The sequence below is a fragment of the Filicampus tigris genome, chromosome 18 (assembly GCF_054856515.1).
Source record: "Filicampus tigris isolate MCC_2025a chromosome 18, RoL_Ftig_1.0, whole genome shotgun sequence".
Classification (NCBI taxonomy): domain Eukaryota; kingdom Metazoa; phylum Chordata; class Actinopteri; order Syngnathiformes; family Syngnathidae; genus Filicampus; species Filicampus tigris.
Window position 1 is genome coordinate 6520384 of NC_141234.1, and position 24841 is coordinate 6545224.

A 24841-nucleotide genomic window follows, 5' to 3' on the forward strand; every position below is an offset into this window, starting at 1 on the left:
ATTGATTCAAAGTCAATCAATAATGGACATATTGTGGCAACCTTTTAATGGAATGCGGACCTTGTTTGGTCTTACCGCAGCACGTGCATGTCATGCGTGTGTGCGTCTGCCGTGATGACCTTGGTCGAACTGCTGGGTGCCATTGATTTGTTTACCTGTACACTGCTGACAGTTTCTCATTACGTTTCTTTTGCACAACATTTCCAGGGCAGGAGACGAGTGTGTGCACGTCAAAGGTGACCATGCGTGATCAATGTAAGTGATGGATGGGCCCTGGCAGTATAATTGCGAAAAATCGCTACTTAATGGCGCCGTTTAGTAGCCACGGCATGCAGTTGGTGACTTTTGTGAGGGAAGCGGCATTGCATGTGTGACTGTGGAGGAGGAAAAGGGACGACCCAAAAGAGGGGTTTGTTTAAATGTATTTGTCTGAAAAGAAGCTCAGAGTTACACTTTTTGACTAAAACCTTTGTTGTTTTCTGTTATTAGTTGACAGAGAATAATGCTCATTGGCTTAGAAGTGAATAGCATCGTACTGAGAACTGTTTGGAATATTTTGCCACTCCCATGGGTCTAATTACGATGAGCAAACTATTAGAAACACCTCTCAGTGTGATGTAGTAGAAATTGTTGGACAAACTTATCAGCTGTCATATGGTGTTCGTCATAAACAGGTGCAGGTAGATAAAATGAAATTTTTATTTCAGTAGTTTGATTCTCGGTTCATACACACGCTGCATTTTTTTAAACACATAAATTTTTACGACTATAGCTTGTTCCCTAAGAAACTAACAAAATAATTGCTAATGTATAAAGTAGCTCGGAATTTATCATCTGAAAAGTATTTTCCTATATGTGTAATGAATCAACATACTATCAGGTTCTCTTGTATGATATTGACTTTTATTGAGCTGCACTATATGCGCTTTTAACATTATTGTGGATACCAATTGAAACACGGATATAAGGTACTGGAATTGAATATAAAGTATTAATTTCGGTAATTATTAGAGCTGCAACTCGGCAAAACATGCAAACAAAGTGCATCGTGTTTTTTTTAGCATCATTTACAATTTACATAACTCAGTAGCAGTGGGTTTACTGTAGTTAACAGTGAGCCAACACCTTATTTTAAAGACTACTTCTCTAGAATCGTAACTGCTGCTGCACATTTTCCTCAAGAATCTTTACAGGATTCAACATGGCCACTAGGAGGCAGTACTATCACTCTACCTACATTGCAACTCAGTCATGCATAAAAAGCCACTTAGTGTGTTTAGAGCATCTCTCATTTGCTACTGTACGCTTATTTTGTATTACAGAATTCAATACAAAGTGCATGCCGATCATTCCCACAACTTTGTGCTGCTTACAGGTCGGCATCAAATGATTCCTCAGTTTGACGTGAAACAAACTTCACTGAAAAGCTGATGAGACAAGTGAGTGCATTCTAATCATGCGCGATCCCTAACATGTCACAGTGAGGAAGTTGGAGCTTTTGACATCTTTTAGCGGCTATTAAACTAATAGGTCCGTTTTCCGATATTGAAAATAACACTCCGGTATAAAAGCCCATCATTCCCCTTCCCCGGCACCCATCTGACAGGACATTCCTCATCGGTTCTGTTTGCACTGCTGCTTCTGGCCTTGTAGGACTTAAATAAAAATATCTCGGGGATCGGCGCCTCAGACGACGTCTACGGCAAAAGGGTTTTTGTTTATGAAGACAGGGCGCAACAGATGGCAAGCATATCTATAAATAAAATGCTCCCCTGCATGGCAGATTAGTGCATTTGAGCTGGTTTTTAATGGTCTCCGGGAGAGATTAAAAAGTAAGCTGATTCATAATGCGCTTCTCTTTGCGGTGAATCACTCATATACCCAAGAGGGAAGTGAGGAGAGAGAGAGAGTGGGGAAAATGGTCAAAGACAAGAAGTTGCATGGAGAAAGAGGAGCATCTTGTCTCCTGGTGGCTGCAGTATCATTAATCACACACTGTAAGCACCTCTGAATGAATTCATTAAAGCACTTTCGGAGCTTTCGTAAATTACAAGCAGACTGCTTCCCCGTATAACAAGCTAAAAAAAAAAAAAAAAAGAAAAGAAAAGAAAAAATAAATGCACCAGCCATCTCTCTACAATTTATAAATAGAATACATATTTCCATCATGGTTTTCGCCTCTGTGTCGCATATTCTCCTCAAAATGGAATTTTATGAAAGGGGGAAAAAAAAAAGAGGCAATTATGTAACCGGTGTTGATCGGCCTACAGATACTGTATATCCACCCACCTGAGGCTACCTCAGCATCCTCCACAAATATTGACGGGATTCTTATCTCTCGTTCACACTATCCAAGCAATATATATGCTTGCATATGATTCGCTAACAAAAGACATGACCGTCTGCAAAAAAGAAAAGTAGATTGGGGTTGTAGCCTCTAAAATGTCTCATCACACTGCTCTCTAACACAATCACCCTCTAAAACAACCTTATACCACTGTCTTCTTATATCATTAATTCATAAACACGGCCGTGTAAAGCATGCCTGACCTGCGAGAAGGTGATTGGATTCCTTGAGAACTATTGACAACATGCCCGTACAATTACAAACAATCAATGGTTTCAACAAGCTAAGAGGACAATTGCAGCATGCAGGAGGCTTCTGGTTGTTAATTGACACTATTGCACGCTGATTCTTTCCTGGAGTGGTTCATATAAGCAATATATACGGTAGTTTCTAAACCAATTCATCTTGCAAAATAGGAAAACATTCAGATCAATCTGAATTATGGCTCCTAATCACAGAGGCTGGATTATCCGCCTCACAAAGCTTTCCCAACGGCACCGATCCACTGTGCGACCTGTGCGTTTTGACACTCAAATAACATCATGTGCAATATGTTGACCATCTGCCTGAACTTGTTGTGATGTGTGGTGTCATCAGTCAAATGATTTTTTTTTTTTCTCAAAAATTAATCGTGTGCGCCACTAATTACTTCATAATATTTATAAACTACTGGATCAACCGGATTTGCATAATATGTATGCATTCGTCCAAGTGTGTTGGAGGAGGGTCCCATCTAAAAACATTGTTGATTGGGGCCCTCGAGGACCGGTATTGGTGACCCCTGCTTTAAAGGGGAAGTCACCCAAAATGTTTCATTACCACAATATGCAGCCCCACTAGTGTAAACTGATTAATATTGTGTTTGTGGAATACGAATTAAGCAGCAAAATCCACCTGTTTTTTATCCATCTCAGGGGATGGCCATTTTGTCTCAAGCTGTTGACTGAAAATGACATCACAACTACTCAGGGCTTAGGTAACGACCGATCACGGCTCAGCTTCAGAAAACCGATGAGCTGTGATTGGTTGTTACCTGAGCCCCGAGTGACTGTGATGTCATTTTCAGTTGACAGCATTTGACAAAATGGCGCCCCCCGAGATGGAGATAAAAACTGGTGGATTTTCCTTGTTAACTCTCTTCTACAAGCGCAATTGTAATCAAAATGTGGTGTTTAAACTAGTGGGGGTGCATACAAAACCATTATTGTCAAGAAAAGTTTGGGGTTGGCTTTCTCTTTAAACAAATGGGGCTACAGGACTGCAACCACCTGTGAAAATGGACTGTGGAGGTAGCAGAGCACATCATGAGGCACTGGCTCATCTGCCCTCTACCCAAGAAAGACCTTGCAGAGTTCAACTACTTGCAGAGAACACTGTACAAAATTTTGATGAAAACGTTTGTTGAAAACTGGATTTTACAAAAAGGGCATACAATATATGAGGTATATATACACAGGAAAAGAGTCGGCAGAGTAGGCAGGCACGATTTTATACTAGACAGTGCTGTTTTTCGTTTTTTGAAACACGCAACAAAAGCGTGTAATTTCTTGAGGTGGGTCAGACTCAACCAATTCAATTTGTAAGTTAAGATACCACAGTATACACTGGCACGATTCAGAACGATGGACAGTTCCTTCCATTAGCCCCGCCTCCTTTGCTCCTCAGCCATCCGAGCAGGAGGCGTCGCTTTCGCCGCTGGATCACTCAGGAGCGAGCTTCAGGCACGCTTGCCCGCCCACAGAGGACAGGGCAAACACGGCCGGAGAACACGCGGCGGAGATACTCTCGGATGGGAGAAATACGACAACAATAAAGCTCCGTACTAGCCCCTTTTTGTATCTGTGTGTGTGTGCGTGTGGGTGTGTGTGTACGAGCGAGTCCACGAGTGGAGGGAAAAATGCTCTTATAGCGTCACACATTAGCGTCGTTTTCTCATTTTTGGACAACGGAACCGCTCAAAGCTTGTTCAAGTTTTCCCTTGAAGTGCTCCTGAAGAGGATTTTTTTTCCCCTGAGGGGGCCAGGGACGACATGGGGAGCGAACAATACTTGCCGGAACTTCAGGCCGAGAAGGACATGCTGGATCCGGCTTTCCGGCACTCTCTGCGGCTACTGGATCAAGGTAAGGTTCGGCTGCAAGTACAACTAACCCAATGGGTTAATGTTACACTTTATATCACTACTTAATATCACTATAATGCGTTTTGTGGCTGGCTCTGCATTATATTGTTATGTGTACTCGTGCCCCTCTTGTTAAAGCATATTGCAATGCACTTTAATTTTACAGCATTTTAAGATATATGTATACGGTTTTTTCATTGGATCTTATCAAATGGTGGAAGCTAATCACATCGAAATGTACTCCTAAATTAGTCAAAGGAAGAGGTTTGTGACTCTTTTAGTCTGATTGCTACAACAATTATATTAGTTTTGTCACTAATTGGGAGTGGTTTACAGCTGGCTTGGCTTCGGTGTAGGCAAGGCGGGATCAATTTCCACTTAGTGAATGTTGGTGAGTGGTTATCTGTCTGTGCCCTGCAATTGAAGGCACTATAGAAAATGAATAGATGGATGGATAGATGAGTAGTTAGCTCGTCTGTCTGACAGCTTTGAGGTTCAGGGTTTGAATCCGGCCACTCCAGTTTTCTTCCCGCATTCCGAAAGCATGCATTTTATGTTAATTAAAGACTCTATTGTCCGTAGGTGTGAAAGTGAGCGAAAATGGAGTTTGCAAATATATTTGTATAGCATCGTAAAAAAAATATATATATTATATCCATAGTGCTTTAACAGAGGCAAGCAAGAAGCGAGAAGTAATATTTTTGATTTATGAAAAAACAGCTGTTGGACAATAATCTTTATAACTCAGATTTTCAACGGACAGAAAGTTAGCACAAATTGTAGGTGATCAGAAAGTTTGTTACACAGTTGAGGAGCATAGCGACAGAATTATGATTCTCTTGGTTTGTTTCTGGTTTTGTCAACAGTCCCAGAAGTCCCAGCCCATCCAGAGCTTTTTAGACCAACAGTAAGATTTTGAGTCACAGAGTGTAGATTTTTTTTTTTTGCATGTTCAACAAAATAACATTGCTGTGAAAGTGTAATTTTAAATGAAACATGCCAGCCCATGTTGATTACTGCAATCCATTGTCTTTCCTGATTGTGGCTGTCAGTAATTTATCTCGCAGAAGCCATGTGGAACGCCTCATGCAGGAGGCACACGTCCAGTGTAAACATTCGCTAACTAATTCACGCTTTCATGCGCTCTGCTTGTCCCGTGTTTTCTCAGCTTCCCCAAGCTGGTTTCCTTCTGGGCCATAAAAGAGACTCTTGAAAAGAGGCAGAGTTTGTTTGCTTCCTTCCCAACTACAGTGTATCCATATTCATCTTGCTTCTATGTATAGTTATGGCCATGAGCCACATTCATAACAGATTTTTGAATCCATAAACTGCACGTTTAGTATGAAAACCTGTCACAATGTTTAATGTATGGACCGGGTGTCTGCAAATAGAGTTCAAGCAAGGGGCTTTCATTACATTACATTACATTACATTACATTACATTTTTGTCAAGTGAAAGTGGAGTTGAAGACAAAGAAATATTAAGGACTAGTATGCGTGAATACAGCAAAATGTATGTCTTTCCCTTCTGAAAGAGACTTTATCGGAGATTAGAGTAATTTTCTCATGCAGTCAAACTCTTGGAAATTCATCACATATATGGTAAGCGATCATATGGAACTTTGCCTTGTCCTCTCAGATCAATGGTGTGGCCATCATGGAATATATTATTTTTACTCGGTGAAGTGTAGGAGTAATGCTATAATGGCTTGATCGTGTTGGGATCATGCATAAGCAGGTGAGAGTACATCAATGTATGATACATTTATGCTATTAGAGCAGGAACACTAGACAAGGCAACCTACAGTGGATATACAGTCGAAAGTCTACACAACCATGTTCAAATACATTTTTTTTTTGGTGACATCAAAAATGAGATCATTTCTCCTCGTCCACCTTTAATAACCTGTACAACTCAATTTGGTAGGCGTAGGAGAGGGTGTGCACACTTGTGCAGCCACATTCTCCCAGTTGTTTAGTTTCACATTAACACATAGAAGTGACATCGCTGTGTACAGTCTGTTGTTCAAAACACAGTTGTGGATTTATTTATCCAGTATTTTCATTTTTTACAGTGTTTCCATTGAGAGGGTCCACTGTAGTTTTTCCTTAAGATGGCCCAGGCTGTAAAATCTTTTCTTAGTCAGTTTGCCCTATTTGCGGTGGAGCAAAGAGTTCAGTCGGACAACGCGGCAAGTGGAAGAATTAATCCGTGACATTTTCTGAAGTAAGCACAACTTGGCAGTGTAGAAAAATTGGCCGAAAACAGTCTGCCACCACTCTACAACCCCCAAATACTGTTATCTCGCTCTTACACAACAGATGGAACACGGCGCTGTTTAATACAGCGTTTCTTCTGCCATCTTGCTGATGAATTTTCAACTTGATTCTGCCATTGGCAAGAGTAACTGTAGTTTGAGTATACAAATGGGGAATATATAATACTATTCCAGGTCTGGAGAGAGTTCTTTTCAGATGAAATTAAGGGAGTAGCAGAAGCCCGGAGACCGCTTTGATCGTGTGGCCCTTCTACTGTATGGAGCTTTAGGACTTTACATGTGTCACTCGAACAAACCTCAGACGGAGGGCAGCAGACTGACACTCCAATTTGGAGGAATATGTAAAGAAAATAGTGACTTAACCCATCAAGGCCTAAAGCGCCTTTCTCAACAGCTCCCCAAAACCTAAGGTCGCCTTTGGAATTACCCTTGAAAACCTGAAATTCTCCCAGAAATTCAACACTTACAAAATTATTAATATCTCAGCCCCTGTAGCAGACAGAAACATAAAATTCCAAAAGAATTAAAGAGCTTAGACATGTGGCTTTCACACAGGCAGAATTTATTATTTACTGTTTCAATCGAAGATGTAAAAATAACGTGTCAGTGCAAGAGAAGCACTATTTTAATTAGAACAAAAACGAGTGGTAATTACCATCCTCTATTCTGTTACAAAGACCTCAATATCGCAATTGTCTACAAACCATATCATATCACGTTCGACTGGTTTCACTGGTCGTGCGCGTCGTCTATATAGAACTGCCATTACTTATCAGAGCTCCCGGCAATCGACACCGTCACGTGTATATTCAGATGCGTAAAGTTGGCTAAGAGACGGAGAATTGAATTAAAAAAGGACGGTGACATATGCGCTCCCCCGGTTTGAAAGGTAGAAAGATGCAACAGCGCTCCCGGCTCTAGTGGTAGAAATGCGGTTATGCGCTCCCGGGCTTAAAGGGTTAACACTGTGTTGAGTAAACCCAGCTCAAAGTGTGCTAGTGTGAACTTGTAAAACTTTGTCCCAGTTTGTATGTTGTTGCACCACTTCAAGTACATTTATAATCGGATCTTCCACAATAGCCAATAGCCCAATGTCCTCAGCTCGTTTACCCTCAAAGCCAAAAAGCAACAGCGACTTCTAATCTTTTAAAACTGTCAGTTTTGGGATAAGTATCCTAATTTTCCAGAAAGATGCATCATCGTTAATTTATACATTACCATCTCATCAACAGAGCAGCGGGGTATTTTTAGCCGCGCTTGAGTTTGGCCTCAAGTGTGAGCACTTCCTGGGTTAGGATCCCCAGAAGTGACTGAGAATCAGCTTTGGCATGGGATCAAAGGCAAGAGATAGCGATTTGTTGGGGGGGAAACAGTGCTCGCTCGCGATAATGATCTTCCGATCCCCGGCTGGCTGACGCGGCGAGCCACCCAGCGAGCGGTCCCAGCAAGAGCGCTGGCTGGAGACTCGTCCCCCAGCCTGATGTGGTGAACTTGCTGCAAGAGGGCAGAAGGGGAGCATCAGCTAGCTGCTTTGCATTCAGACGAGCTGAGCGAGCAAGAGTGTTTGCACAGTTCTTTGCCTCGCTGGGATCCAGAGAGGAAATGTAGGCCAGGACCAGCAGGCAGCTGCGAAAACCAAATAGCACCTCTTTTACACTCCTATGCTCTCATTGATTTGACCGCTAATATGGGTTGCATGTTCATCTGAATTACAGTATTTGTGATCAGTGTAAATATTGACGTATCCGTGCAGTCTTGTTTAGTTTAAACTGACAAAAGTGTAAGATGAAAATTTGTATCGTGGACCGCACAATTATGTATTACCACTGGCAAAAGTTCCCAAGGCCCCAGGTAACCCTCATTTCGAGTGAACTTGCACTTTGTAAAAAATAGCTAAGTTTGACAAACTCTTAGCTTTTGCATCTTATTGGTGCGATTGAGATTTCTGAAAAAGAATGTCCTCTAAACTATAATTACGAAGTCCTATTCCCTTTGAAACGTGTTCACGATATTGATCAAATTCAAATCAAACATATACCACAACCTACGATGCCAAAACACATTAATAGCATTTCTTGTATTACCCTTAAACATAAATGCCTTACAGATGATTTGATTAAAAAAAAAAAAAAAAAAAAAAGCCCCTCAAGTGGGCATGTAGCAGAGCAAAAAAAAAAAAAAAAAAGACTCCTCTCTAATCGAAACTACAAAGATTTTAGTCCATCAGTCATAGTGTGTCACTTCAAAATACTTTCTTGCCACCAATTATTTCTTTTCCCATGAGCCAGTGCTTTGGCGTCATCTTGCGGCATTTTAGGGCATACGGAATAGGTGAATTTGTGACTGTCAAACAGAATAGGACAAGGTTTATTGTTTACAATTTCTACAAGGGGACATGGTTTAAGGACGTAGTTCCGTTGCTACGACAGCAAATCAATCCAAATTTGTACGGAAATCAGAATGCGCCATGATACACAGTAACGAAATTACAGTAAATATTTATATGAAAACACTTTAAGGTCAGAAATATAAAACATTGAAATGTTTTGTTGTTGAAACATTTCTCCACACTTAATTTGGGTACATTTCAAAACACTCTTGCGAGTACACAATTAGAGGTCAAATCAGTAGTTACAGTAATTACATGTTATATTGCCCAATTTATTGTACACATAACCCATTCTACACAAAAGACATCCCATATGCTTAGCCTGGTTGTCAAACTTGAATGCTTTTTAAGTAGGTGCATTAGTCACAGCATGTATGCTTGCTGGTTTCCTGTTTGAGCACCACTGTTGTTGTCCAAATGATCCGTCAACATATTGCAAGGATGCAATCGCCATTTGGTGCGGAGCTTACTTTTGCTCATCTTATGGATTCAGCTGTCGAGACTGTCAAATTTGCCGAAGCCGCCGTAGGCTGTCTGCAAGAGTAGACTTTCAATCAAAGCTATGAGACAAGGCGTCTTAAATAATACATACTTTTTTGTTCGGAGGAAGATCCTTTCAAGATGATGGTCATACGTTGCTCATTGGTTCATCCCGATTTAGATCTGACCTCAAAATATGAGATTTTCATAGTTTCTCATTGAGTGGGAAGACAGTAAACATAGCATGTGAGCTGTGCAGGAAAATAACAAAATTTTATATCACGCTTACTTCAATTACAGGAACATTCGTGCATGGTCAGTCAACACTTTTTACATTTCATGTGTTTAAATGCGAAGATCAACTCTACCCTTTTCATCAGAAGAAAGATCCATATTTTCCCCATTATGGAAAAAGGAATGTGAATTTCTTAAAACAACCCCCTTTAACTACGCTCAACTGGCAAATGAGCAATCTAGGAATGAATGATGTATGTTTATTTTTTTCCCGCCGCTTGACTTTGGAATCCGTCTTGATCTCCCTGTGACAGTCACCGTTTTTCCTTCCTCCACATCTTCATTTCGCCCGTTTTTTTGTGAAGCTGGCACGTCTATAGAGGATTGCACTGGATTAGCTTCTCCGCCTTCCCAACTGATCCCATCCATTTTGTGTAATCCAACTCAATTTAATTATGTTTATCGTTCCACCTCGCCGGCGCGGCGCAGCGCAGCGGCGGCGCACCTCGGCCAAGATAAGCCCGCGTCCTGCGTCTGCCTGAGCCTGTTGCTCTCTGAACAGATGCGGCGAGTCACCTACATGCGTGCGCCAAATCATTTACACCCTCAAACATCCGTGTGACACGGTTAAGGATATTTGAGGCTGAAGATCGTAACCAGACAGTATTTGAGAGCGAGCTCAGTTTAGCAGGCTTTCTGTGACGCAGAGAGGTTTATTATGTTTGGTTAAAAACCTTTTCGAGCCACTTTAACGACTAGACATACAGTATTTAATACTGTCCTTAGGTGTCTTTAATTAAAGTTCACCTGATACCACATTGTCTTAAGACCTTGTAAAGTGAATGGCGATATTTGTTCCTAAATACATTGACACACCTTGGAGTCTGGAATGAGTCCCTGCCTCTCCCACTATACAGTATATTGTGATGTGTAGTTAGCTAGCTAGCTATGCCTACAAAAAAAAATGCAAAATATATCTTACTTTAATTTGATATAGTCCACTAGCGTGACCGCTGTAGAGTGCCTCATTGTCACAGCGTCGAAGAGCACTGTGGTGATCAGTCCACCAGTGGGATAAATTCCAGCCGCTGGAGGTTTTAAGCGGATACATTTTTGAGGCTCAAACATGTACTTAGTGTATGTGTAAATGTAATGGATGCAAAGTAGGCTACTTTTTTTCCAAAACAAATTTTCTATGTCACCTTTAAAGGCTATCTCTATATAGTCTACATACATCACAACTGCAAATAAATGTGTCTTAATATGCTTCTGTGTTTAGGCAATTACAGGAAAAGATATGTTTTAGTACTGTGCTGATTGTTGGAGTAAATGCTAATTTGCCACCAGAACCATGAGACCTTTACGGTGTCCTGCTGCTTCGTTGTGTGTCCCGACTCTATTTTAGGAGCCTGATACTAAAAACTAATCGTGCAGACTTTTTAAAGGACGTTGACTTTACCTCCATTTTTAACGTGCCAGGCTGCCATCCAAACCATTAAAACCGAGTAGCGTGCCAAACACAATATGTCCTTAATTTTTGTGAGGACTTGCTTTAAAGCAAAGTTTATTAGATATTTCTTTTACACATTCCCACTGGGACAACACAAGCAGATGTGTATTGTTGCCATGTTCACAGTCGGCTACTGTTGCAATTGGCTGTAAAACATTCATTAAGTCTTACAGCGGAACCATAAACAAGAGGTCAGATCAGGAATGAGCGTCATAACAAGCACGCCGTGGACTCTTTTGCTCGTGTTCCACAATTACCGTAACCGTTGTGAGTTTGACACTTGAACCGCCGGCTCATATGTGCTTCTCGCCGTATCGCTTTGCGCAGCGTCTCGTTAAAGTTCTGCCAAGGCTTCGGCCAATAAAAGGCTTGTTAAAAAAAAAAAAAAGATGTACATCTCTGCCTGCTCGTTAAATTTTGTGCTGCAGCCACATCGTTAGTTACAGTAGTGCCACGTATATGTGAATTTTAAGGAGATTTTTGCAGTTTCTTCAGCAAAATAAATTATTCTGCTTCTTGCTGTGTGAAGTGCGTGGCTTCACAAAAGAAACTACATTTTCTTCTGGAGGATTAAATGAGACAAAATGACAAACAGGAAAAAAATTGTGCAAATTTGACTGAACCTTTACTAACCGATGTAGTCGTTTGAATTCATTGTCTGAGTATTGCCGATGTCTGTATCGCAAAACTACTGTTTTCTGAAGAATAACTATAAAAAATGTATTGTCTTAGTTGTCGCCAATGGTGAGAATCACTTAAAGGGAAAGTCAACCCCCGAAAATTCTTTGCAATAATATGTTCTATGCGCCTTCACTAGTCTAAAACGGCATTTTGATTAATATTGCGATTGTGTAACATGAGTGAAGCAGCAAAATCCGACTGTTTTTATCTGCTGACTTTCTGTCGACTAAAAATGACATCACAGTTGCTCTGGGCTCAGGTAACAAGCAATCACGGCTCACCTGTTTTCTGAAGCTGAGCCATGATTGGTCGTTCAACTAATGGGGCTGCGTAGAACATTCTTGCAAAGAAAAATTTTGGGTTGATTTCCTCTTTAAGAGGCTAAACCTGTGTTGGCGTGCAAATTCACTGCCCCAGCTGTCTTTCTTAAATGTGAAGTTTTCTCGTGGTGTAAATTATAGCCTACAAAAACATAAAAAATATTATTGATACTGTGCGTTATTGGCATAAAGGAAATGTACTGTATGTTTGAGGCATGCATTATATTTATTTAATAGGAAGATGACAAGCGGGGGCATGATTTTATAGAGGAGGCCATTATTATTGTGGCACACAAAGGTGTAAACACTCACAAAAAACATCCACATTTGATCTGAAAAAAAACCCCCCAAAAAAAAGGCGTGCAAGAGAATTATTCTTGGCTGTGGCAAAGAGCTGCGGTGTTCTTGCCGCGTCTCGAATGAATGATTCCATGCACTTCAACATTCTAGGTCTTGACATGTTTCTATCGATTTTCCTTTCTTTCTTTTTTCTGCAAAGCACAACATCTCCGTCACTTTGGCTGACAGTTATGAAATTAGAACCACCCCCACTCCGCCTCCTCAGAAGTTCTCGCTATTTATCAGACACCTCATTCATTAGTGATAGGATCACAAGTATCACTAGTGTGCCATAAGTAATACGCGTCTGCCACGGATGAGTGTAATTACGGCGGGCGCGCAAGTCAACACAGTAAATGTGTCGATGAGAGGCTGCTGGAGGTGAATGGATAGAAATCAACTTTATGGATTTGTGGTTCGCGCCCGCTCCCCACTGGGGGGCTAAGGTTTTAATTGCTCTCTGACCAGGGCTGGTCCTGTGTGAAGATGGACCACGTTGATAGGCGAGGAAGGAATGGCTTTCTTTCACTGCCGTTGTTGTATTGACAGATTCTCGTCCTGGAGCGGCTGATAAGGACATAAGGACAGACATGAGCTTTTTTTTTTTTTTTTGCCCTTTTTTTCGGGGTGGGAGGGTTGTTTAAAGAAACTTGGAGGCCTCGCATTGTCCATCTACTTCAAAATTTGACAGAAGCTAACAATGTTACCGCAAGCCCACAGCTGTCAGTACGTGTGCTTTAGCAGGTGGCATGCATAAGCCGGCAATAAAACAAACTCAGACACGTAAATGAAACAGCTGCACACACTTGGAGCATCTTATTTGGGATCAGCGCATTGATTTTTCACAACACAACACTAGGGACCTTTCCGCATGCTTTGTGTTAGGTCATCGATTCATTATACAAGATTTTATGGAGGACTTTCTACTCTGACACATTCATAGCAGCTGTATACCATAGTCAATAGATTAAAAATGATTGCTGCGCACTAGTGCAATATTTAGGAGGGAATCCTACAAACACTATGCCACGGACATGTCAGACAACAAGCTGCAATCGACAAAAGCCATAAAATGGATCCTCTAAATTCAAATGCCCCAAAGTCGTATCTGAGATCAAACAAAATTTGCAGGGAAAATTCCCCCCAAAGCAGACTTCAAAGCAAAATCCGATCACTGAGTTTATTACATTGCCTGTATAGTTAATAAAGATTTTATGAATGTAACAAATGCTAAACACGTTGTGAAAATTGTTCCGAAATTGGAACAAATTGCTTGTTGACATAACGGTTTAACTGCGTTCAGCCACAGTTTCACTCCGGTTATTTTATGACATAATTGCAAAGTAAGCAAAGCTCTTTAAGTTAAATGTATTTTTTACTTATTACACAGGGTTATTTTTTGGGGGGGGCGCGAAATCTTACCGTTTCATTGCTAATGTCTTACAACAAGCAAATATTATTACAAAAATGTAACCTTCCTGAACAGTAGTGAGAATGGCATGCTTGACCTTTTTCTACTCAACTACCATTTGGGGAATCCACACAACTGCAGGACGCATTGCACTGTATGTATCATTGATCTCACTGTCAGAAGTACACGGCCCCCCACTGGCGTTCCTGCGGTGACACGGCAAGGGGTAATTGTCAGCCTGCTGACGGCGACGAGTGTCACGTTGAGGGGCCGCCTTCCATTCATGGCGTGACACGGAGCTGATTCCTTTTGAGTCAGTCTGGTCGTTGCCAATTTGGACTTTGAATAAAGTATTTGTGTACAATAAGTTATTTTGTTAAGACCGATACCTGCATCCATCACTGCCTTCAAGACATGGAGGTAATATGAGTTTTAAACAACTTCAAAAAAACACCACTTTAAGGCATATTACAAACAGATAAGAGTGTGACTAATGCAATCATGATTAATTGTGTTAAAATCATGCGAATCATTTCACTATTTAAGCGCGCATGTACTTCCTCCACTATGCGTTCTTCCCGCAAACAAAGTTCGAAAATGTGGATACTGACACAAAAATCAAATTTACACATAAACAGAGCAAAGTGTATTATTCACTACCAAATCTTCCCGTCGCATCTCACAAATAACCCCCTTGGGCAAGTCGCTACTGTCTGCCTCATTATCATATTTATTAAAAGTATCATATGACCCATTTCATTTGAACATGGGACCCTCTTGTCATGATTGAGCGATCCCGTATTTAAGGGCAGTCTCTCCGGAGAAACCGCTGTGCACAATAGGAGCATTACTGTTAAACATAATCTTGGCTCTGTCCTTGCCAATGCAATGAAGGGAAACGCCTCCAAACTAAGCACTGTTTGTAGCGGAATGGTGGCTTTCCAATGCTTGTTGATTTGAAATATGTTATTCTAGTGCTTGCGAGACGGTGTAAACTCTGTCCCAAATGATTAGGCATGTAAGGATTTGGTTTTAGATTGTCCACATTTTTGCATATTTCGCCTGCGCTGGTATCAGTTTCAGCAAAAAATATTTGTCAGGCAAGACAACGTATCATCCCAACAACAAAACAATACCGTATATTTCCTTGGCTGCTACCGTACACGTATGTATAAAGGGAGAAAAACGGTCACGGTGGCCACCATCATTCCCTGACCTCAACCTAATTGAGAATCTTTATGTGGGTGGCGATATACTGTAGGCATGAATTGTTGATGACAGTTTCGGTGGATGAGCGTTGTTAAGATGTGGCCAAAATAGCATTCGTTAAAAAAATATTTAAATAGAACACAGTATTTTTGAGTAATTATATAAAAATATACTGTCATCGTGGTAGTTTTGTTGAATGAAACCCAGATTTTTATACAAAATAATCGAATTGTTGGCGATCCTAAATGTTTATTCACACACTTTAAATTGCATTTGACTTTTACAGCAACGAGCATGAAAAAAAAAAATTGCATATGCTTATAATTTGGACCTTGGGGGTAGAGTGATGCTGGTGAACGTAATAGAAGGACTGGGTGCTTTTGTAACAAGAACACTTAAATGGACCACGTCCGGTGATTGCAGCAATAACACACAGAAAAATCCATCCAGTATCCAGCTGTGCACGTCAGTGGCACCCTTAATAGCCGAATATGTCACTAAACGACTTGTAGTGCCTATTGGCCTGTGGCTTGTCATGGAAGATGAATAGCAATCCAGCCGTCAGGTTCGGCTTGGAGTTATTGAATGCTTTCTCTGGATATGTTTCAAGCCAAGGCTTGCCTGTATTGATCCGCCGCTCGGAAAATGTACGGTTATTTGTGTTCTATTTGAACGGACGCAGAAACACAGTTGCCGGTCATTGACTTTGGACGTGGCAGAAGGTCCCAACTTGATCCGTATTTCATCGCTGTTACACTATCCGTCTAACTGACTGTGACCTTCTCAAGGATTTTCCGTTCAAGAAATGTAGCGGTAAATGCTGTGCTTTAAATACACTACAGGCTGATTCGATAGAGTCGTCTGAAAGGTTTTGGATACCGATGATGTCACATGATCCCTGTGGAAAGCCTTGTCTGGTATAACTACCTCCTGAATTGTTGTCTATTTCCAAGTCAGGGATTTCAAAACTGTGGCGATTAAACTTATGACAAGCAATGCACTGTCGAAAATAAATGAATGGATGATGCATCAATGCCGTGATTGGGTATGAACAGCTTTGAGATGGTGCGCTAACTCTGTCAGGATGTTGAAATATTTTGGGGGTAAAGGCTGCTCTAAATGACAATGATGCTTCAGCTCCAGCTAGCCTCTGTCCTACAGTGTTTCCGTTTAGCTCCGACACGCAAGGTTTCATTACCCCTGCCTGAGTCAAACGGCTGCGAGCTGTGGACTGATACTTGAACAGAGACATAATTAATGAGTTGTGCATGTCTTCTTCTCCCTCTCTCCCATTCTGAGTGAAATTCTGTTTCGCGTCTCCTCGGAGAAAGAATTGTAGCTGTTGAGGTTGCTGCGGCAACCGTGCTAACAAGCCACGACATAAATGAACTATGGAGAAAAGGAACCTACTGGCTGTGCATAATCTGAGTGGTCTTTTTACGTTTCTCCATTTAGGACATCTCTGAGTTTACCGTGGCAAACAACTGTACTCATGGCAGTACTGTATTCAAAATCGTAGGTCGAGATGATGGTATTTTGTATTTTCAAATCTGTCTAAAGATGATCATAACTTGGCCAAATGAAAAGGATTTATCACCTGGAAAACACGGGCTGTCTTTCCAGACTTTTTATTCTGACAAGCACTTGTTGGAACAAAGACTGGCTTCCGATATCCTAAAAACATGCTGAGTCTAAGTGATTGTTTGTCTTTGTCCAGTCCAGGGTGTACCCCGCATCTCGCTTGAATTCATCTGCGATAGGCTTCAGTTCTCCTTGACCCTAAAGAGTTGAAGTGGTATTGAAAATGAATGGATGGTTTTCAGCTATTCCAGCTGACCTAGTGCAGATTTGACCCCGGGCGTTTGGCATGTTGGATTCAGCCAGCTGTATGAAAGTCAGCTGTTCAAACTACTACCAGTGGCCCCCCAATTTGTTCAAACTTTCATATACATGTGAAGTTGCACTTTCACACCGTGACTGCTGAAAACCGAATCAATGGCCAGATCCAGTCGTCACACTTTCGATTCAACAGCTGTGTTATTGAGTGAGGTACGCCGTGATCTTTGTCTAACGGCAGCTTCCAGGGAGCTCATAAACCAGCTGTTACTCTCTCGTATCGACAAAGACTGGAGTAATCCTCAATTTCTCAACTGTTGCCGGCACACCATCATCAGAAGTTGCAAAGAATGATCCATTCTGCTTGGATGGTAAACCAATCTTAAACTTGGTTGTTATCACAGTGAGGTAAGATGAAATAAATGGTAAGAATACTTGATTAAAAAATATTTCAAATCCCCCAAGTTGGGGCTCTGGGTCGCATGAGTAAAGAGTATTGTACAAAAGAAATCATTCATTTGGCAGCTCAAAAAGAAAGAAATATGTTGACAGGCTCTGTTGTCGGTAACGCAGGCCAGTTTTGAATTACCTTGGGCATTTTCAGTACAGTAAATAACAGCCAACAAAGGAAATTGTTTTTAATTGACCACATGTATGCATTGTTATATCAGCTTCACACGATAATCGTGATTTTTCATTCCATGGAGATACTTCTCCCAAAGTGCAGAAGTTTTGTGTTTAAAAATGATGGCAATAACAAATTCAAATGCATGCAGGCCGCTGTCCAATTTTTAAAATAATTAAGACTTCTATTTATTCATAACTATTTGGCAGTGAAATATTTAGAGGACTCTGTGCCAAAGAAACAAGATTAATCGACTTCAACCAATATGCACAGTATAAACTATATTGTGAATGGTCACATTTAATGTTTGAGTTGTTAAAGCACTTGGACTCCAGGTACCAAAAAAAAGAGCCGATGTGTACACCAATTGACAAGTGTATCTGATGAAGTGGCGATGAAGTGCTGCCTCCACAAGTGAAAACACTATCAATGTGCTCAATATCGCTCGCTTTTTTCCTCTAGAGTTTTCTAGAGACGTATATCATATTAAGAGTTAGACACCAGGGAACTATTTTAAATCTCCTTTAAATTTGATTTTCCCCAATTAAAGCCTTAATTATCTTTCAATCAAGTGTTTTTCTCTTAGAAATTACACATTTGTGCCCAATTGTGTTGCACCAGTTTACCCCCAAAATATAATAACTAATTAAGTCAATATTTCCTTATTGATGTAGATAATGTAGATTTTGGTCTCTGCTTCTGATATTCAGCCCATAGGTTCCACTCTTTGAGAACACATTTAATGAATCATCCAAATGGCCTTAAAGGAGGTCATTTTACTGCACTTCCTGTTAAGAATAAACAAACAATAGCGACAATACCAGCTTAATCGCCTTATATTGTTAGTATTGATTTGTTGGTGAAAAAGATTTGCAGAGCAAGTGTCACAATATGACAATTCCGATTGGCTGAAAGGCGACTGCTGTACCAACAGCCCGGTTAACAACACAAAGTGAGTCTGACCTTTCGCTGGTGAGATTCCATTATCACCTGCCCACAGTTGGCATGTGTACACTTTAAATGCTCATTTCGCACCTAGGCTAGACAGCGTTAATTCATTGCCATTTTTCTTTGGGTCATTCTATTCCTACCGTCGTTCAACGACCCAGATGTTTTGGTCCAGATTTTAAATAAGCCCGTCAACCCAACAAAATTGCGTTCTGGAGTGCTGCAAGGAACACAACTCCTGTCCTGAACCTCGTATAACTTGACATGGGCGGCCTCGTGCGTTTTGCCAGTTCGGAGCTGCAATGCTAATCGTGTGCAGTGGGTGGTGATGCTCGGAGGTGTTGCACATGCCTCCTCTGTGGTGTGAGGGAAGATTCTCACTTTCTCATGACACGGAGCCACATCTTTGGTGTGAACTGTCAGCCTGAAGACGATGCTCACCACTCACGCTGCCCCCCCCCACCCCTGTCTCATTTTCACGGCCATATTTGCTCATATGCACGTCTCAGGTCGCTGCTCTGACATTGACAACGTTGTCAAAGATTACTGTCACGCAACAAGAGTGCTGGCCTACATCTCGGAAGGACATTGAAGGAAGCAATGAGTGGTTAAGAGTGGAAAACAATCCCTGTTATTCTGATGATCCCCCCCCCCCCCCGGTTCCTCTTGTTATTCTCACTTCTCGGGCTAACTTGATGGAAGCAACACGCCAGTGGGTGACAACACGCAGCAGAATATGGTTAAAATGTTGACGTGACACTTCAATTTCCCCTCCGTCAGTCAGTATGCTGCCGGATCTGTCTTATTGCTGGGCTCGACTGACAGCGCCAGATGGATTTGGGACCTCGGTTATCTGCAAAAATATGTGATTACGTTCATGCAAATACTTGGTTACGAGCGACGCTGGAAAAAAAAAAAACGGGATCAACACGTTATTAAAGGGGAAATCAACCCAAACATTTTTTTTCAAGAATATTTTCTATGCAGGCCCATTAGTTGAAACAAGGCATTGTGATTAATATTGCGTTTGTGGAATATGAGTTAAGCAGCAAAATCTAGCCTCTTTCCTAAAGTCAGCTGGGGCCAGCTCACCTGGGAGCCTATTAAGGACAAGCACTATAGAAAATGAATCATAGAATTCATTCCACGAAAGCTAAACCTAAATGAGAACTGTCCAGGATATCCAGTTTTGCTTTGACGTGAACCGATATGCTGTTGTACCGCAGTATACCATCCAAACGGATGTTCAAGTTAAAGTCGTTACATTGTGAACTCTAACTTTTAGGAATCCCAACTCTTTCACCTGAGAGTGCAATATTAGTTGAAATGCAGCACTGCAGCATTGAAGATGTACGTTTCTGCTTGTGAAAGAATCAGAAAATTGATCTTGTTTACTGTAAATCCCGAACAATCACAGCATGAAGGTGATGCCCCCCCCCCCCCGGGCGCCTCTATTTGCCCTCTGCAGCCCTGGCGAGATTGTCATCAAACTGAGGCGTCCTGGAGAGACATCCGGCGGCACTGCTGAGTCAACAGCCCCACTGTGGCCCAGAGTAGTCTATTAGCTTTACCTGCCACCTCTCGCCACAGGATTCCCACAGCACTAAATGAAGCCAGGCATATTTTCATCTTCCTGACAACCTGGCGGCGGCTGCAGCTGTGGGAGATGGAAGTCGGTGTCAGCCTTCGCATTCTGCTGCAGTTCCGTTGGCCCGACCGCAGATATGCAGATGATGGTATCAATCAGGCATAACTTCACTAATTGTGGTCATCTTTCAGAAGTTACCAGCTGTTATCCTAATTAAAAAAAGCTTACTTTGTAACCATTTAGCAGTGATTTTCCCCATCACTTTGCCTAATCTACTCTAGTCTGTCTGTGCTCATGACGTTTAGTGACGGGCATAACAATTACATGCTCTTCCATGAGATTACAGGTGTCAAAACCAAAGCCCGGGGGTTAGACATGGCTCTTCACATCTTTTTATGTGGCCCACGAAAGCAAATAGTCTAATTTTTATCGCTTCAGTAAATTCAGTTGTTCCTTTCAATTTGGCAGAAAGTTGCAACTTTTCTTCAGTTTTAATAGATATCCCACAACGTCCATTCTTAACATACATTGAAGAGCAATTTCAGATTTAGTTGTCACTGTTTTTCCAGGGGGCGGCACGGTGGTCGACTGGTTAGCACGTCCGCCTCACAGTTCAGAGGTCGTGGGTTCGATCCCGGCTCCGGCCACCCTGTGTGGAGTTTGCATGTTCTCCCCGTGCCTGCGTGGGTTTCCTCCGGGTACTCCGGTTTCCTCCCACATTCCAAAAACATGCATGGTAAGTTGATTGGACTCTCTAAATTGCCCCTAGGTGTGATTGTGAGTGCGGATGTTTGTCTCTGTGTGCCCTGCGATTGGCTGGCAACCGATTCAGGGTGTCCCCCGCCTACTGCCCAAAGACAGCTGGGATAGGCTCCAGCACGCCCGCGACCCTTGTGAGGATAAGCGGTATGGATAATGAATGAATGAATGAATGTTTTTCCAGGATTTTTAAAATTCAATTTTGCACTGGGAACACAATTCTTGATGATTTAGGTCTGACGGCTGTATTTAACATTTATTTTTTTGTTTGCGGAATCCAAAAGTGATCTCAGATTTTCTTTTATCACGTCAAGTTTTTGAGCTACAGTATGTGATGCCCGTTTTCATAAAACGTATGAAATAAATGTGTATGCGTGTCAATAAAACACTAAAATGGATTACTTCCAAGCTTTGAAAACACCCAAAAAAACCCACAAATAAAATGAAACAGAATTTACACCGGTATGCCCATGGTTACAAGGTCAAAAGAAAAGACAGCACTAATCCTCTTAATTCCTACCATGCTAGCTTTCAGTTTGAAGATATTGATAGTACTGAATTGTATTGTATTAAAAGCCCAATTTCTCGCAGTCAGCAATTTTGTGAATAACACCAACAGAGAGTACAATGCTCGACCTTTTTGTGACATTTTTGTTTGATGGAGTTGCGCAAGATTTTTGTCATGCATTGTTGCCCAACCCGTGTTGAGCCAAGACATGCTGGATGAGAATCACTGTTCAAATGTAAAATATGTGCCTTGGCTCAATAAAGGTTGGGAAAACATTGCCATCAATAACATCTCAGCTTGGGTCGATGCGATTTAATACGTACTAGAGCCGGTCTGAATGGACAAACAATTAAGACCTAACGCAAGACAACAAAGTAATAAACCTCCTTGATGCGCAACATCTTCTATTATTTAAATCGCTGGCTTCCATTTCCTACCCGGTGCATCATCGTGTGACTGATGTCAGCCCACTGATCGATCCCGTCTTCACTATGGCATCATTAGAGTTTACATTAAGAGTGGCAACGTGTTTGCAGAACTTACTGAAATTCTACACTTTATAAGAGCATTAAAACAGTCTGCCAACCTTTCTTGCTAAGGTTGCTACTAGTAACACGTGCGCACACACGCACACTCACACAAACACGCAATCCCCCCCCCCCCCACTCACACACACACACACAACTGGTAAAACACACGTTCACATGGCCCCATTCAAAATTAGGTGTCGGCCATTGAGGGAAATTATTCTTGGGCTCAATTTTTCTGTATATGTATACAATATATGTATATATTTTTCATAGCTTTTCCCTGCTGCTAGCTTTTTTTAAAAATTTTTTTTTAATTGTCTTCAACCCGGTATTGTTTGGACTCCCGAGGAGGTCGGTCAAAGGCGCAGGTGCTGTGAGCCCAAGTGTCATCCCCTCTGGCATGCGGTCGATAATGAAACCGAGTGAGCGACGCGAAGAACTCAGCAAAGTCCTTTTTCATTTCCTTAATCTCTGCCCGCAGGCTGGTCCAGTAACACCGAGCCATTATTTTCCAGCACTTGATCACTCATATCGTCTCCTATGGGACTGGATTAAAGGCATGTGAAAACCAATTGCACAAATAAAGAATGTGGTTTAATTTGATAACCTTAATAAAGAGGGTGAGCAAGTGGCCTTGTTCAGCTTTATGTAGGATGGTTAATTGCAACTTGGAGAAGTTGACCTTCGGGGAGGTCTGTATGTATTTTTAATCACTTTTGCCAGTTTTCGTGGTTCATCTTCTTACTACGGTGGCTTCACTTTCTGGCTTCCAGTTTGATAAAACACGAGTTGCTACGTGCTACTTTGGGCATGTGGCCTTTGGAATTAACAGGCTGACACCGTCTCACCGGATAAGCACGGACAATTGATTTAATCATGCAGAATGGCGGACTAAAATAGAGAACCTTTGTTCAGGTTTGGAAACCTGCTGCAAAATGCTAACCAGGTATGGTGATCAATCGCAGACTGAGTACGGATGCTTATTTCCCAAAATTACAGCCAATTAATCCACCATTAGTGCCATCAGTCGGGTCGCCCCAACACCGAAACAGACAATTTAGCCTTTTAAATCTAATTTCCAGAAAGCTCTCCTGCAAAATGAGGGGTGATGGTAAACTGTAAGTGACAATTAGGTCACTAATTGAAGGAGATTACAAAGAGAACAGGGCGGGTTTCGGCACGATGACATCCATTATCTCCTGAAAGGATTGCAGAAACTTTTACTCAGTGAACTGACTGACCAGTTGTTGACCCCATATACATATCGTGATTCAGTAATAAAAGGGGCTACAGAACCAGAAATTGAACTAGCTGCAATTTGCGTGGGTCCTTTTGATACTCCACGTTATTGATGCTTGATGACGTAGTTGGAAAGGGGATAAATGTCGAGGACTTTTGTAGCTGCGACATCTTGTTGACATGGATGCCATGAGTAGAGGCGCACAAGCGTCGGGTTCATTTGCTCTGCACATTCCCTCTTCTTATTATCTATTTAGTCAGAGTGCACTCTTTAGCGGCATGACCTTTAATCGCAGGCTTGGCCGAAGCAGCCGCAGCTACCAGTCAGCCCTTCAAAGCGCTTCATCCGTGCTGGGCGAGGCAATGATGATCCCTTGTGACATAAGCTGTAAAAGCGCAAGACAAGCTAAGGATACGCAATTGGGATCATGGCAGCCTAAGGAGGGAAAAAAATACGATGACATCTCTTAAAATCTAAGATCAGAATCAGACCCTTTTCAAGTGCGGTTATAAATCAGATAGAAGGTGACTTATCTGCCAATCTGACTGCAGAGCAAACAAACAGATTATATAGACTCCGTCATCGAAATACGGTAATTGTTGATACGTACACAAGCACAAAAAAAGAGAAACTCACCCATCCAAGCATAGGCGTGAATATGGTACATTAGCAGTGCACAGACCATTAAATAGGGAAAGCCATGGCCCAGGGCAGTCAGTTATAATGACGCGTGCTTACGCGTAAAGCTGTGGCGCGATAGTTGATCCAGGCTAACTAAGCACTCTGCAAGGTTCACGATTTTTATGACTTATTTATAATAGTTGACTTCTATTGTTGATGTTGCTTGGTCTTGACACTAATGACAGGTTACATTTTGGGTGTTGCCGCAAGTGGTGTGCAAATGAAAACACATGTACAGATGTATCAGTGTGTCCCTACAAAATATCCCAGACTAACGCTTCAAAATCTTTTAGAAAGTCTTTCCAGGAGATGGAAGTTTTTTTTTTTTTTTTTTAATCTCTGCAAACGGGCAGAGCAGCTCCATATTTTCTTTCATTTTCAGTCCCGGTGCAGCAGGTGTAATGATCAGATGTCCAAATACTTATGTTTGTATCATACATTTATGAAAACAATATGGGCTCTCTCTGCAATTAGTCTTGACTCAATCAATGAGCGTCTGCCTCGCACTTGTCATACACATGATATTAGACTAGCCGGCAAAGAGGAGATCAGATTTGTGGACAAAATCTCTTTTGCCGCTTTAAATCACAGCGCACGTCTCAGATTAAGCGGCTGGGCGTTCGCATCTTTGGAGACATCGCAATGACAACGCGGGCCGAGGCGTTGTTAAAAAGGGGAGAAGCCGTGGTGTCCATTTACCCGGGAGGGAGCCGGTGTAATCCATTAGTGTGGCCGTTGCCCGTTCAGCACAGTCCACCCCCCAGCTGTCTCCTGCTAACTGCCCTCTCCACCCATGCTCCCTTACAA

The 24841-nt window shown here is 41.7% G+C and overlaps 1 protein-coding gene across 2 annotated transcripts in view; it reads left to right on the forward strand.

The window, feature by feature from the left end:
- Positions 1–3994: 3994 nt before the first annotated feature.
- The window catches only part of khdrbs3 (KH domain containing, RNA binding, signal transduction associated 3), a 71764-nt gene continuing 50917 nt past the window's right edge, over positions 3995–24841 (forward strand). Inside the window, exon 1 of one of the 2 annotated variants that reach the window (XM_086015215.1) lies at positions 3995–4468. In XM_086015215.1, the coding sequence (XP_085871341.1) occupies positions 4378–4468 (91 nt within the window). In that variant the 5' untranslated portion in view covers positions 3995–4377. The remainder of the gene's footprint in view (positions 4469–24841) is intronic. The other variant, XM_086015216.1, reaches the window with a different exon arrangement.